The 15,827-nt window shown below is 42.0% G+C and overlaps 2 protein-coding genes across 3 annotated transcripts in view; one reads left to right on the top strand and one right to left on the bottom strand.

Moving 5' to 3' along the window:
- Positions 1-446: 446 nt before the first annotated feature.
- LOC131194391 (serpin B3-like) lies at positions 447-14,043 on the bottom strand. Of its 2 annotated transcripts, none has more exons than XM_058175322.1 (8): positions 13,906-14,043; positions 12,712-12,893; positions 11,825-11,875; positions 10,839-10,973; positions 10,238-10,355; positions 8,960-9,102; positions 8,547-8,702; positions 447-1,718 (listed from the first exon to the last, which is right to left on the bottom strand). In XM_058175322.1, the coding sequence occupies exons 2-8, from the start codon at positions 12,877-12,879 to the stop codon at positions 1,314-1,316; spliced, it is 1,176 nt and encodes a 391-aa protein (XP_058031305.1). In that variant the 5' UTR covers positions 12,880-12,893; positions 13,906-14,043; the 3' UTR covers positions 447-1,313. The 2 variants fall into 2 exon arrangements, with proteins under 2 accessions (XP_058031305.1, XP_058031306.1); XM_058175323.1 differs by lacking the exon at positions 447-1,718 and adding an exon at positions 3,744-4,226.
- Positions 14,044-15,453: 1,410 nt separating this feature from the next.
- Positions 15,454-15,827, top strand: part of LOC131194390 (leukocyte elastase inhibitor-like) — a 30,039-nt gene continuing 29,665 nt past the window's right edge. The window contains exon 1 of the mRNA XM_058175321.1: positions 15,454-15,577. The gene's annotated coding sequence lies outside the window, so the exon portion shown is untranslated. The remainder of the gene's footprint in view (positions 15,578-15,827) is intronic.

Genomic DNA, 15,827 nt, shown 5'->3' with positions numbered 1-15,827 from the left:
CTCCCTCAGCTCCAGACTCTCTCTAATCACAACCACCACCCCCCCACCCCTACCCTGGGCCCTCGGCTGATGGAATGCTTGGAAACCCGGTGGGCACATTTGAACAAGGGGCACACCCCCTTCTGCGCCCAACCAGGTCTCCGTAATGCCCATAAGGTCCGCGGCACCCCCCTGGATAAGATCATAAATTAGGGGGGCCTTATTGACCACGGACCGTGGATTCAGCAATATCTGGAAGTTCTTTGGTTCATTGTCCTCTGTCTGCTACTCTTCTGGTCAGATTGTGGATGTTGGAGCCTACAGTGAATATTTGGACCAAGTCTAATGAGAAGTGGGAGGGTGAGATGTCAAATAGGCAAGACCTAGATTGGGGGACAAGGGTTGTTTCTTTAGAAGAGTTTTGAAAGTGCAGAAATAAATATGAGTAACAAATAACCCTTAGACTATTTGATGTACTGTATATGTTTATTAAGATACTATTGTAGTTTTATACTCAAGAGATCACAAAATAACTTTAGCCTGGATAGAGGACAGAATCAGAATAAAACCAACTTGAAACATAAGTAGTAATCCTAAGTGACAGGCAATCCAAAACGTCTTTCCACTGATTTTTAGTTATGAATGGAAGACAAAGCAGTTTACTATGTACTCAAGTTTAAATTTCATAATCAGAAATCAGAAAGTACCTTAAGCAAGCCATCCACTGAAGCTTATATATTCAGAAACAACAAGGTTAGTAGTGGGTTTTACTGCACTCTTCAATTGAAATATTGGTTTCGTCTGTTTTTATTTAACAGAATGCATATCTCATATTTCTTCCATCACAAATATATTGTGTGGTGTGTGTGTGTGTGTGTGTGTGTATGCCAATTAATTATTGGGACATTGATGAGATCCAGGCCTACTTTATGAGATTTCAAACTTTAAATGGGATATTTCTATTGTTAAAAAAATACACATTATCAATCTCAAAGAGGTTGTAAGGTTCTCTGCTTGAGGCTTAATTTGTGGGAGTTAGTTTTAGGAGTCGCTAAACCCCCACTCCCCATTTCCTTTGCTTCCTGTATGTCAGGCTCTCTATAGTTAAGGGCCCTATGTCACAAGGAACATACAGATTTGTATACTTTGGATTCCGCACACATATCAATGTAAAGTGGATTTTAGCTCAGTAAGCAAATAAAAACTGTAGCTCACAATTTCCTCTTTCTTAAGAGGAAATAACTTATTAGCCAAGTTGAGAATGGAATTTGGAATGCAGAAGCCTTGGTTGCTTACAACAGATGCTATATTTTTAATGTAGCAGCACTTAGTATTTAGGGTGAGAAAACTTTGCCAGCAAAAAGAATGCTCTTGGTGGCATTATGTCTTATCATGAACAAAAAAGGGTGATCTGCAATAACCTGGGGAAACATTTGAGCACTTACAGGAACTACAACTACACCAGTAGCAGCAGCTGCTTCAGTACCTTCTTCGTTCACGTCAACATAGGCTTTATGATGAACCTGAGATACAACCAGGTCCCGATGTCCAGATATGCCAGATAAATCAGCTTTGCCTGAATTAAACACATCCTTCATTCCCATCTCACTTAAAGTAGGTTTGAGCAAATATTTTTCTTCCAACTTGAATTTTGGCAGGAGAATCCTGATCACTGTCTTCTGCATGCTTGTTGAACTGGTCCACTCTTGAAATTTTTCATAAGTGAATTGCCTCGCAATCTGTCAGGTAAAGGAGAGCCATTGTGAAGGTGTACATGAATGAAAAAATTATTTGGAAAAAGGGATCAAGAAAGATTAAAGTATCACTTCCTGTACTTCCAATTATCAGGCAAATAGATGGGGAAGAAATGGAGGTAGTGACAGATTTTATTTTCCTGGGCTCCAAGATCACCGCAGATGGGGACTGCCGCCAAGAAATTAAAAGACGCTTGAGCTAGACAGCATACTAAAAGGCAGAGACATCACCCTGACAACAAAAGTGCATATAATCAAGGCTATGGTTTTCCCAGTTGCAATGTATAGCTGTGAAAGCTGGACCATAAGAAAGGCTGAGCGCCAAAGAATCGAGGCCTTTGAACTGTGGTGCTGGAGAAGACTCCTGCGAGTCCCTTGGACTGCAAGGAGATCAAACTGGTCAGTCCTAGATGAGATCAACCTTGACTTCTCTTTAGAAGGCCAGATCCTGAAGATGAAACTGAAATACTTTGGCCATCTAATGAGAAGGAAGGACTCACTGGAGAAGAGCCTAATGCTGGGAAAGATTGAGGTCAAAAGAAGAATGGGACAACAGAGAACAAAGTGGCTGGATGGAGTCACTGAAGCAGTAGGGGTGAGTTTAAATGGACTCCAGAGGATGATAAAAGACAGGAATGCCTGGAGGAATGTTGTCCATGGGGTTGCGATGGATCAGACATGACTTCGCAACTAACAACAACTTCCCATTATAGCATTATTTCTTCATAATAAGTAAACTGCAAATATATCTGCAGAAGTATGCCTTTTTTAAAAAAAAAATAATTTGCAGGATAGTTTTAAAGAAGGGAGCATCAGGACACTTAGCAGCACATGCCAAAGCTAAAACGAATATCTCTGTTCTGGAATCCTTATTGTACTGCCTGGGGATGGAAAATCTGCCTTCAAAACCATACATAGATGGACATCTATAGGACCAAGCCAAACTCCGAAATAGAAGAATCTCTGACTTAATTGCCTTCCTTCTCAATGAAGTTTGGGAGCCAAGAATTGCTTACATCTGTTGGGAAGCTGTATCAGAGTGGTTTTTTAAAAAAAAACAAATTTCTTAAAATGGCATTCAAATTATGGACAATTTTGTGTACTATTATTGTTATTTTCATATTTTTTGGTGGAGAAAGACTAGAAGAAAACATGGTGTGTCAGAAGCCATAGGTGCACAGACTTCTGCCTGGGTCAAAAGCTGAAGTTCAAAAATGTGTGCTTTGACTTTTGCTTGGTAATGGTTCGGATGGTATCTGGACAAGAATATTAACGCTGTTGGCATTCAGGAAAGCCATTTCAGAGCCCAATTCCTGGAGAGCTTTCTTTAAGCCAAATGTAATAGGATTAACTATTGGTCCAGGTTTGGATGACAAACTCTAGCTAGTCAAAGGCAGAAGAAAATATTCCAAAAATCCTTATTCGGAAGCAGAAGGAAGGGACATGAAGAAGATGATAAAGGGCTGTTGCATGATAAGCAAACATTGCTAGTAAGCAACTGAATTTTTAAACATTGGGCTAAATACTTGCAAAACTTTCTTCAATATCAAATTCTATCCTCAGAAAATTATCAAGGGATGAAAATTGGTCATAATAAGCCTGTTTCTGCTCCGTAGCTCCAAAATTGTGCCAGTATTAATGGCTAGGTCTGCCTGATATAGAAAAACAATGGAAAAATAGTGGACTGGAACTGGAGAGACCTGAATTCAATGGTCACATTCACACCAAAATACCTCAGTGGGACGCATTCTCTCTCTCTCCCTCTCTCCCTCTCTCTCTCTCTGAAATATATATATATCAGCAAATATATATTTGAGATGTATGTATGTATGTATATATCAGTGGTGAAATCCAATTTTTTTTACTACTAGTTCTGTGGGCATGGCTTGGTGGGCGTGGCAGGGGAAGGATATTGCAAAATCTCCATTCCCTCCCCACTCTGGGGACAGCCAGAGGTGGTATTTGCCGGTTCCCTGATGTTATGTTCGGAAAGTAACGAGGCTGGAGACCAGGGTAGTGACAACAGCTCTTTAATATAGGGTGAACCCAGCAGCCTGGCTGGGGAAAAACCTCTCCTTATATACTGTTCAACCGGCGGCTTCAACCAATCAGCAACGTGCTTGTTTCCCGCCAAAATATTTAAAGATACATAACACTCCTCCCCTCCCAGAAAACACTTTACCTCTATTTACATATTATTTACATGTTATTTTTCGACGTAGTCACGCAAATAACCTGGGCGTCTCCTGATTCTTTCGGACCTGCGCGGTTCAGTCCTTGGGAGTGGGTTGAGCTGGTCGGAGGGGCTGTTTGCTCCTCCTAGCTCTTTCTCTAGGCCATCCGGCCCTGGATTACTTGCAGACTCTTTTTCTAGGCCATCCGGCCTTGGATTACTTGCAGAGTTTTCCCTGCTGTTTCCATCGGGAGCCTGATGGCGTCGCTGGACCTCCGGGAACTCAGCTAAGTCTTGCGCCTCCCCCGGGTTGTGGTCAGCTGTGGGTTCAAATAATGAGTGGTCATGATCTGCCTCATTTAGCTCGGGTTTTTCGGCTATTCGTTTCCTTATCTGATCTATGTGGCGCCTCCATACTCGGTTGTCTTTTAACTCAACTAAGTATGATTTTGGACCGGTTGCTTTTATGATTTGCCCTGCTAGCCAACTTGGGCCGTCCCCATAGTTGCGGGCCCACACTCGGTCGCCTATGCCCATTTCTCTAGTTTTTTCCAGTTCCCCCTTGTAACCCTCTGGTGTGTAATGGGATTTAAGCGGTCAAGTGGGCACCGAGCTTCCGTCCCATCAATAACTCGGCTGGGCTTCTGCCTGTAGCAGTGCTGGGGGTCCTATGCTGAACGGCCAAAAAGAAATCTATCTTTGTTTGCCAGTCGCCTGGGTTGAGCCTGGTCGATGCTTCCTTAGCGCTCGGACGGAGCGCTCTGCAAGGCCATTCGGCGCAGGGTGGAAAGGCGCAGAGGGCATGTCGGATGCCCTCATCTGCCAAGTATTCCTCAAACTGGGTTGCCGTGGAATTGCGGGCGTTATCGGATACTAGCGTGTCGGGCAGCCCGTGGGTTGCAAACAGGTGCCATAGGGCTGCGATTACCGCCTCGGCTGTCATGGATCTCATGAGAATGATTTCCAGCCATTTAGAGAAGGCGTCGACTACCACTAAGAAGGTTTGGCCGTGGAAGGGGCCGGCAAAATCAATGTGGATTCTTGACCAGGGCCCTTGGGGTTTGTCCCATTCTCTGACTGGGGCCGTCGGGGGTAGAGGTCTGGACTCTTGGCAAGCCTGGCATTTCCCTACCCTTTCAGCAATTTCTGAGTCCATTAAGGGCCACCACACATAGCTTCTCGCTAGCCCCTTCATCCTTACGATCCTGGGTGACCCTCGTGGAGGTCCAATACCCTTTCCTTCAATTTCTCCGGGATCACCACTCGATCGCCCCATAGCAGGCACCCCTTGAGCCGAGAGTTCCCCACGTTTTTACAAATTCCTTAAACGCCGCCCGGCGCGGCCACCCTCTTGTACCCAACCGAGTACAGTCCTCAAAGTAATGTCCCGGTATGATGCCGAGCCACTTCCTTAGATGTGACTGGGCCAGAGTCCAAAGAGTCAATTAGCAGGATGGGCGTCCCGGAGTGGGGTCTTGATCGCCCTGGTAGTGGGCATCTGCTTAACGCGTCCGCATGCCCCACTTCTTTTCCCGGTCGATGCTGCAGCTTGTAGGAATAAGCGGCTAAGAAGATAGTCCATCGGGTCAATCGTGGCGAAAGTGCCACAGGCGTTGGGCGGTCGCCAGCCAGTATCCCTAACAGCGGTCTATGGTCAGTCACAATTTCAAAGTCTCTACCAAAAACGTATTCATGAAACTTTTTTACCCCTGACACAATTGCTAGCGCTTCCTTATCCAACTGGCTATAGTTCCTCTCTGTCGAGGACATCGTTCTGGAGTAGAAGGCTATTGGGGCTTCTGTGCCGTTTGGAAGTCTGTGGCTGAGCACAGCCCCCACCCCGTAAGGGGAGGCATCGCAAACCAGTAATAATGGCAATGAGCTATGATACTGGATCAGTAGGCTATCGCTCGAGAGTAGGTTTTTTACTGCTTCGAAAGCCCTAGCTTCCGACTTTCCCCAAGACCAAACAGTATTCTTTCCCAGAAGCTTATGCAGCGGCTCAGCAACGGTCGCCTTGTTTTTTAAAAAGACCGCGTAAAAATTCACTAGCCCCAGGAATGCCTGTAGCTCTGTTTTGTTTTTGGGCGCTGGAGCCTTTCTGATTGCCTTGACCTTGCTCTCAGTGGGGTGAATTCCTTTCTTGTCTATTCGGTAGCCCAAGAATTCTACGGATTCTACCCCGATCTGGCATTTGTTCACTTTAACCTTTAGTCCGGCTGACCGGAAAATGCCCAGAACTTTTCTCAAGCGCTCCCCCAATTCCTCTAAATTTTCCCCTGATATCAATACATCATCGAAGTATTGGACAACCCCTGGGAGCCCTTGCAGAAGTCGTTCCATCAAATTTTGGAACAGCCCCGGTGCCACACTTACCCCAAATTGTAATCGGGTACACTTGAACGCACCTCTGTGAGTTACAATCGTTTGGGCTTCGGCTGTGTTGGCGTCTACGGGCAGTTGTTGATAGGCTTGAGCCAAGTCTAACTTTGCAAAGACTTGCCCTTGCCCCAACGAGTGCAGCAAGTGTTGCACCACGGGAACCGGGTAAGCGCTTTTCTGTAAGGCTTTGTTTAACGTCGCCTTGTAGTCAGCGCAGATTCTAACTGACCCATCTGGTTTTACTGGGGTGACGATTGGCGTCTCCCACTTTGCGTGATCGACTGGCACCAGAATCCCCTGATTTATGAGCTTATCTAGCTCCTTGTCAATCTTAGGTTTAAGGGCAAAAGGGACTCTCCTTGCCTTTAACCTAATGGGGGCTACCTGGGGGTCTAAGTTGAAGGAAATAGGGGTCCCCTTGTACTTGCCCAGGCAGTCCTTGAAGACATCTTCGAACTCGTTCATGAGTGTGTCTTTTAGGTTACAGTCACTTCTGTAGATGCCAGTCACTCCCATGCCCAACGCACGGAACCAGTCTAGTCCCAACAAGCTAGGCAGGGTCCCTTCGACGATCGTGATGGGCAGGGTCTTCTTGTGTGGTCCGTACTCGACTCGGACGGCGGTGGTCCCTCGAACAGGGATGCGATTCCCTTGGTAGTTGTGGACTCGTAGCCGTTGAGTTTGCAGGTGGCGCTTCGCGACTGATGGCAACGCCTTTGCCAAAGTGTCCCAGGACATGATGGTGATTGCTGACCCGGTGTCCACTTCGAGTCGGCACCGTACTCCTTCTATTTTGGGCTTGGTGAAGATTTTCTTCTCCACCCGGGTTGTGGCGCGGCCTATGATCACAGTCGTTTGATTCGAGTTCGCGCCTTTTTTGTTTGAGCCAATCGCGGGTCGCCTTGCCGATCCCGCGCTCTGATTGGTCGGTTTGAATTTTCGGCGGGAAGGTTGAGGTGTTCGACAGACTTGAGCCAGGTGCCCCTTCTTCTCGCATCGCCGACATGTAGCGTCCTTAAATTTGCAATGTTGGCGCTGGTGTTGCCCACCGCAACTTCCGCATTCCTCCCGGTCTTCTTTGCCCCGTCTCTTGGTACGACAAACCCCTTCCTCATCCTCACCGTCTGAATCGGTCTGGGCCTCCTCACGTACGTCGTGTACTGGGGTTGGTTTCGTGCTCGCCTTCGGTGTGAGTGGCTTTTGCAGGGTCTCCGCCGCTTGGGTAGACATCTCATGGGCTCTGGCTTCGTCCAGAGCGTTTGCCAGCGTTAGGTTGCTCTTTGATAGCAGCCGCCTTCGCAAACGGATGTCTCTGACCCCACGGATGAGTTGCTCTAGCAGCGCCTCGTCCAAATCTCGGTACCCACAGTCCTTGGAGGCTCTCCTCAGGGCGGCCATGTAGTCGCTGAGGGATTCGCCCTCTAGCTGTCTGCGCTCACCAAATTCAAAACGCCGCACGTATTTGGACGGCGTTGGCGCGAAATGGTTTTTTAGCAGGGTTTGCAGGGTTTGCCACGATACCGATTGTACCGGCGTCGGTTCTGCCAGGGCTTCCGCGATGTCGATGACCTCGGGACCGCAGTGGCTCAAGAAATAAGCCCTTTTGCGGTTGTCTGGAACTCCTTGCAGTTCGTTTGCTTCTAGGAAGCTTTCGAAACGGGTCATGTACGTTCCCCATTTCTCTCTGGCCGGGTCAAACGGCGCGGGCGGAGTGTAGCTGGCCATCTCCGCGTTTTCTGCCCGGGGTTGCTGGGTTCGGTTCTATTGTGCTTCAGCTCGGTTCTGGTGCTCCTTAGCCTCGAGATCCCATCCTCGTCGCCAGTGTTATGTTCGGGAAGTAACGAGGCTGGAGACCAGGGTAGTGACAACAGCTCTTTAATATAGGGTGAACCCAGCAGCCTGGCTGGGGAAAAACCTCTCCTTATATACTGTTCAACCGGCGGCTTCAACCAATCAGCAACGTGCTTGTTTCCCGCCAAAATATTTAAAGATACATAACACCTGAACTACCCAAATTTCCACTACTGGTTCTCCAGAGCCTGTCAGAACCTGCTGGATTTCATCCCTGATATATATAAATACATTTGTGTGTGTAAAAATAAGAAATGAATGAGAAAAATAGAGAAAAATCATAATTAACATTTGGTAACCTCTTAAGAATATGTGATCAGAGGCCTTTCTTAGCAATAAAATTATTCAAAAGATACATATCAAGTTCATTTGAATCTCTTTCTAAATGATTTCAGAACTCAAATTACCTCTTTTGTGGTCCCATTCTTGTCCGGTAGAAAGATGAACATGCTTAGGTCTCCCTTATCATAGAGAAGCTCAAGCACTTCCATTGGTGGATTTGTTATTTTAGCATAGTTAAATTTGTCAATTTGAGCCATCATTTGCACTTTTTTGCTGTGCTCCTATAACAAATAAAGTAATGCTCAATATAAAGCAATAATAATAATATGAGAACTTATAACATGAAATATTGATTGCAATTGCCAGCTATTATATCAGATTTCCATTTCAGACCCTATTGGTGCAGGACAAAACTCATTGTATAAACAAGGATTTTACGTTTCCATGATGTTTAACAAAATTATTATTTTTAGTTGTTTAATTCAATTGTGCAGCAATTGATACATTTCCATTCTCATGGATTTTTCAGGTACTATACCTTACTGGTCCAAAAGTCTGCTTCGTGTGTATCCTTGGGATTAAATTGCCTCATCCACTTTCCTTTGAAATATATAGCATTTACCAAGACCAATGCAGTATTTTGGTCAAGCGAGTTAAGAGGAAGCAGGTCCTTGATTTTACCTTTTAAAAAAGTAATAACATTAAAAATGTTATCGGTAGGTGACAGACATTTATCAACAATACATGCCTTTCTACAAAACATTTTTTTGAGTAAGAATACTGGGGAAAAAATTAAAATACCAATGTAATCCAAACACCTATCAGCAAACAAAAAATGAATGAAAGTTTAAAACAAGCTGAAATCTTTACTACCTTCATACATTTTAAAGTTTGATGGGTACAAAACCTTCATCCTAAAGTTATAGAATCAGTGATAATTCTGATCCTGTGTAAGCAGAAAAATACAATTTTGGATACACTGCAAAAACTGCACTGCACAACTTTGGATACACTGCACATCAAAAAAAACCTTCAAGTCTTGAGCTTCCCATTGTTTAATAGTAAATTGCTTTTCCAGGCAGAAAAGCTATTGATACTATTATATTTTTATTATTCAACTAATAATAAAAATACAATAGCATGAATAACATACAAGATCTAACAGCAGAGGTCAATTTGCAAGATAGTAAATAAAAATGGCTGTCAAATATAGATTGTTGATTGTAGATTAAATGGACCTACAGTATATAAAATTTGGCATTAAACTGTAGTATTAACATAGGAGGTTGCTTGTTTTCTATCCAGATCAAGCACTTACATGAGGCCACATAATTGTAATCCAATCCAGTCCAGTCCTCCTGCAGCACTTTGCCAGCCAAAAACGGGCAAAGCAGAGCCCCTGCACGGCCCATTTTGGGCTGATAGAGTGTTGCTGGAGGTCAGGGAGGCCAAAACGGGTGTGTGTGGGGTGTGGGGCCTTTGTGTGGTCCTTTTTCGGTCGGTAGACTGCTGCAGGAAGCTGTGGAGGCTGAAAACAGGCCTTTTGGCTGGCAGAGGCACTGTAGGCCGGTCCTTTGATATTTCCAGGATGGCCTCATGGGCCAGATTTAAGCACCCCATGGGCCGAATCCGGCCCATGGGCCTTGAGTTTGACACCCCTGAACTATGTGATCACATGCAATCTTCATGATGTAATATTCAAGGAGACACATAGAGCTAAAAATTCTGCTTTTCTGCCATTCACTATGGGAAACCCAATGAGCCTTCCTAACTGATTAATGGCAAAGAAAATGAAGATTAACCTATGCCTTCTTACCATTTGTTTGGCTTTCAACCCAGGAATTAATTTTCTTTCTAGCTTCCTCAACGGCATTCTCAAAGTCAACTCTTTCCAATTCGGCATTATAAAGTTCTTTAATGCACCCTAGGTATTGCTACACAGAATGAAAGAAAATGTTTCAGTATATTAATTCCCTCATTATCATCATATACGGTCAATCAGGAATTGCAGTTGGTACTGGTTATTTGCCAGATTGGACCCTAACCAACTCTGACCGATCCCAAAAAAACTAATTAGGATCAGAATCAGTAGGGCATACTGGGAACTTGAAAATAAACACTGAGAAACTGCATTGTTGTTTACAAAACTGCATTGATGTCAGTTGCATGCAACTCAAAGAAAGCATCATTGCTAATGTGATCGCTCTTTTGAGCACCCACTATTTTAACTATTTAATAATGTCAAAATGGAAATTTCCATGAAAAAGGAAGGGAGAACAAGATTTTGTCCTAACACCCCACCCATCTAATTTGGCTATCTATGCTTACTTCTAAGGATAGAGAAATAAATTTTACTTGCACCCTCAATAGGTCAGAGTTTCACATAGAGTGGAAAGGATGGGAAGTTTCTTGCTCACCTCGAGAAATTCATAAACGTTCGATCCATACAGCCGATTGGCTATGCTCAATGTATAGTTTTTAGCAGGTTGGTTAATGGCTGATAGGAGTTCCTTGAACTGGTTGTGAGGTCCACCAGGTTTGTCACATTGAACCTTCAAGGACCAAAGGACAGGACATTACATCGAAGACTACTTCAGCTTCAATCGCAACACTACACGAGCACACAATAGATTTAAGCTTAATCTTGATTGCAGAAAATATGACTTCAGTAACAGAGTTGTTAATGCTTGGAATACACTACCTGACTCTGTGGTCTCTTCCCAAAATCCCCAAAGCTTCAACCAAAAACTATCTACCATTGACCTCACCCCATTCCTAAGAGGTCTGTAAGGGGTGTGCATAAGAGCACAAGAGTGCCTACCGTTCCTGTCCTATTGTTTCCTTTTGTTATATCCAATTAATATAGTTATTACATACCCATACTCATATATATGCTTATATATTGTATAATTATTTCATGCTTCTGCTTATATATACTGTGTGACAAAATAATTAATAAAATAAAATAAATAAATTCATAGGCACATATCTTGCCCACAATTCCAAGGCATTTACACCAAATGCTGACACACATACAGCCCTCCCCCTGCTCTGTATGGAGAACTAGGCAAGAATAGATGAAGGCTTGGGTAATATAACATAACACCTCATTTCTAACTACAACAATAACTAACGGAACAAGGCAAGCTCCATGCCAGCTAACACACTGACAAACTAGTTGCCGTCTGACAGCTGTTTAAATAGGGAGCTGTCAGATGGTTGGAACTAATAATCGCACTGTGTTTTCCTGCTATTTGGCTGCATGCATCTCAGCCAATCAGGGACAGCAGGAACTGGGCCGGCTGGGCGGAGTCATAACTGCGAGGACTTAACACCCCCTATATGTGGGTGTATATGTGTGTAGAATTAGCAATAATATGAAATTTAATAAAAATTCTCTTACAAGCAAGTTTGTAGACGTCCTGGATTCTGTGATTTTATCAAAATGAAGGACCTGCAATACAAAATAGATGGGAGGTTGTGAACTATGTCACCATTTCCTTCTGTCATGATTCAGTTTCCTTGGAAGCTGCTAGAACAAAGGCATCCTTTTTTCCCCAGGGCCACCGAGAAACATGGAAGGGACTATCTTTAAGAGTGATTCTAATAGATACCACATAGACCAGCATTCTTTCACATGTTATTGTCCAAATGTTTGAGTCACAATCTCTATCACCCCAATTAATCCTACTTATCAGCAATAGCAATAGCAACAGCATTTAGAGGTTGGGGGTGGGTGGGTCTAGTCTAAGTGATCTGAGAAAATTAAAATAAAATAAAATAAAAATTATGAGCTGTTTTTCTGACTTTTTTTTTTTTTTTTTTAGAAATGTCACTTTAGTTTAGCTTATCAATTACATTTATGAGTTCTGGATTTGCCTTCACTTTAAGTACTCCTGATTTCCTGATTGCTAACTCTCAATCTTCTCTGAATAGCATTGGTGGGTTTCAAATTTTTTTACTACCGGTTCTGTGGGAGTGGCTTGGTGGGCGCGGCAGGGGAAGGATACTGTAAAATCTCCATTCCCTCCCACTCCAGGGGAAGCTTACTGCAAAATCCCCATTTCCTCCCAATCATCTGGGACTCGGGAGGCAGTGAATAGATGGGGGTGGGACCAGTCAGAGATGGCATTTACCGGTTCTCCGAACTACTCAAAATTTCCGCTACTGCTTCTCCAGAACTAGTCAGAACCTGCTGAAACCCACCTCTGCTGAATAGAGAACAGACAGGTTCTCTAAAAGGAAAGTCGTAAGTAGAAAATACTTCCTGATTAACATGAAGATTCCTACCTTTCTCATTTCAGCAGCAGTGTTACCTTTGGCACCATAACTGACCATACCTAAAGCTGCTGAGATACTAAGTGGAGAGAAAAAGATGTTCTTATTGGGTTGCTCTTCTTCTATCCTTTTTAAGAAGTCCACAGTGAAGTTGATGTTTGCTTCAGCAAGACTGTCCATGGTGGAACGAGTACCTAGAAAATTTTGAAATCATTGTAATGGCTTCTATAACTTTATTTAGTATTTTATATATTATATCTTGGTGGAATGATTGAATAGGAAAAGAAAAACAACTATCAGTAATTAACCAGTAATGCTGTTCTCTCACTGCATAAACACTGTAACTGTGATTTCAAAGAATTTTTGTATGGCTTAGCACAGTGAGCAACCTCAGCCAATTGAGAATTATGTTTATCTGCTGTCACACTAAATGTAAAATAAGGTTACAGAGATGAATCTTTAAGTTACACACCATGGTCCCTATATTTGGGGTCATTAATACAAAGGGGAAATTTGAAGAGTCAGCTCTAAACACAGTTTACATCTGAAGCATTCAACACTGTTGTCTACAATCCCAATTTGTCATTAGATTTGAACTAGCAAGCAACCACTTGTTTAAACCCTTTTTAACTTTAAAAAGATACATGATTTCTTGCAGATTTCAGTAGTAAAATTTATTAGTAAATTTTTGATGCTATAAGTATTCTGCCAGAATTTTAAAAAGTTTTTTTTAAATAAATAAAAAAAATTGAAATAATTGATCTTGCTCATTGTAGAACTCCTGTGAAATTGAAGATGAAATTTTTGTCTTACTATAACATGAATTCCAGGAAGAATCACATTGCCTATTGCTGAGTGCGCCGTAATTTATGAGTCTACAATCACATTATTTTTTCCCAGTGGTGGGATTCAAGTAATTTAACAACTGGTTCTATACCCTAATGATTTCTTCAAACAACCAGTTTGCCAAACTGCTCAGAAAGTTAACAACCGGTTCTCCCGAAGTGGTGCGAACTGGCTGAATCCCACCACTGTTTTTTCCCCATGGGAGCAGTTTACACTCAAGTAACATTCTTCATACTAAGCCAGTCAATCAATCATGCCATGTATTTTCTTACTTACCTCATCTTACGGGAACCATTACACACACACACACAAACATGGTTACCTATACAATTGAAAGATGGATGGAAAAGAGGATCCTACCTCACTATATTTTGTCCAAGGGGAACAGCAATTTGTTAAAAAGATCTGTTGAACAGCAGATCTGAAATGGAAACAAAATAATTCCATCCCACTTTTTATTCTATATATATAGTCAACACCCTTTACTTTAACTTCCTGGTGTTAGTTGTGTATAGATGGAGAAATAATAGGATTTTGAAAGTTCTTCTGGTATTTTTTTAAAAAAATTTTCATGTCACAATGAATCTTGGTTGAGTAATCCAAGATATTGCTTGTAAATTGTGCAACTTTGTCTTGGGAAAGGTTCAGGTACTTTCCTAACCAGGAATGCCTTATTTTGTTTTGGCTTTTTGAAACTCTTCCTTTTCCTTTTCCTTTGGTGACCACAGCCTGATTTATAGTGGAAGGGCAAATCAGCATGAACACTTGCCTTGCTGAGGAACCCAAGCAGAAATGATTTTGTTTATTATCGGGGGGGTTTTTCCCTATACATTCATTGGTATAAAAAAAGAGAAATGTATTAAAAAACACTTTGAAATGCCAATGGATATGGGTCTGGAAATCATAATGGGATATGCTATCAATAGTGCATATAATGAAATACTGGAACATTTTCATTTTAATGTTCAAATACTTTTACATTATGCAATCAGTTTACAACAATCTTAGACAAGGCAAGAAAACTTTAGCTTAATTTCCCATTTTTTCTAAACTAGGAAACAAGATAGTCTACCAAAACCAAGATTAGTTTCAACCACCTTCAAGTCAGAATTTAATATACTAGATTATTACAAAGCTGGTAATTCCGTTTTCCCAGTTGCAATGAACAGAACATTCAAGAGATCCAATATTACTGGAACTGGAAGCTATAAGTTATTGAACAGACTTATCCATTCAGAAAACAAACAAAGAGAAGAGACCTAGACTCTTAATTTTACCATCCAGTGATATCTAAGAACATGGTTATAACTGGTTTTGTTGCTCTGTTAACATACTGCTGAATGGTTTATGAAATGGTACTAACTGCTTAGTCTGTCATTTTTATTATCTTTTTTTTTTAAAAATCACATGGACAATATGTTGAGAAGCTCCGTTGTGTTGAAGGTGGTAAAACATTTGGGAAATAAATACAGAAATTGTATTTAGAAACCTGGAACTAATCTTGTATTTAGAAACCTGGAACTAATTTTGGAACTCATTACCTGACTCCATAGTCTCTACTTAAAATCCCAAAATCTTCAACCAAAAACTGTCTACTATTGACCTCACCCCATTCCTAAGAGGACTATAAGGGGCGTGCATAAGAGCACAAAAGTGCCTACCGTTCCTGTCCTATTGTTCCCTTCATTATATCAAATTAATAGCTGATGCATATTTTTACACACACACACACACACACACACACACACACACACACACACACATATATTCTTCATGATACGTTGTTTTATTTATGACAATGTTTGTGTATACTGTTGTGACAAAATGAAATTTTAAAAAATCCCTTAATATTCTTTTTAGAACTGATTCAGTGAGAAATGAAGAAGGCATTATTCTACAGTGGAAAAAGTAGCAAGTTGGGAAAAGCTAAACAGAACTGGTTCTAAGTTTTGGCCTTAACTGAAGTTGCAAAGGTGTGGTCTCAATCCTAAAGTGGGTGAGAGGCAAAAATAGCCAATTGGAAAGCATACAGGTACAACTCAGTATGAGAGGCTAATTTCCTAGCTATGACAAGATAAATTTGTGGAAGGGCAGACATTTTTATTTATATTTATATTATTCTGAAAGAATTCCATGAGTGTGATCAGCTCCTGTAAAGAAAAACAATGATAGCTTTGAAGAAATATTTCAACAATCATTATGTAAATACCACAAGAGACGAGGAAGGGAGGAAATCACTTAAGATTGTCCCATCTTGAATTCTTGATTCTGTTTTATATAAC

Source organism: Ahaetulla prasina, chromosome 3 (assembly GCF_028640845.1).
Source record: "Ahaetulla prasina isolate Xishuangbanna chromosome 3, ASM2864084v1, whole genome shotgun sequence".
In the NCBI taxonomy this organism is placed as follows: domain Eukaryota; kingdom Metazoa; phylum Chordata; class Lepidosauria; order Squamata; family Colubridae; genus Ahaetulla; species Ahaetulla prasina.
Note: the sequence above shows the minus strand (reverse complement) of the source record. Positions and strands in the feature narration are given on the sequence as shown.

What these genes read in the sequence shown, in the direction of transcription:
- LOC131194391 (XM_058175322.1), bottom strand. Translation starts at nt 12,879, where the DNA reads ATGGACAGTCTTGCTGAAGCAAACATCAACTTCACTGTGGACTTCTTA. An exon ending in ACGTTTATGAATTTCTCGAG is followed by an intron (nt 10,356 to 10,838) that starts GTGAGCAAGAAA and finishes CATTCTGTGTAG; the next exon opens with CAATACCTAGGGTGCATTAA. An exon ending in CAGACTTTTGGACCAGTAAG is followed by an intron (nt 8,703 to 8,959) that starts GTATAGTACCTG and finishes TATTTGTTATAG; the next exon opens with GAGCACAGCAAAAAAGTGCA.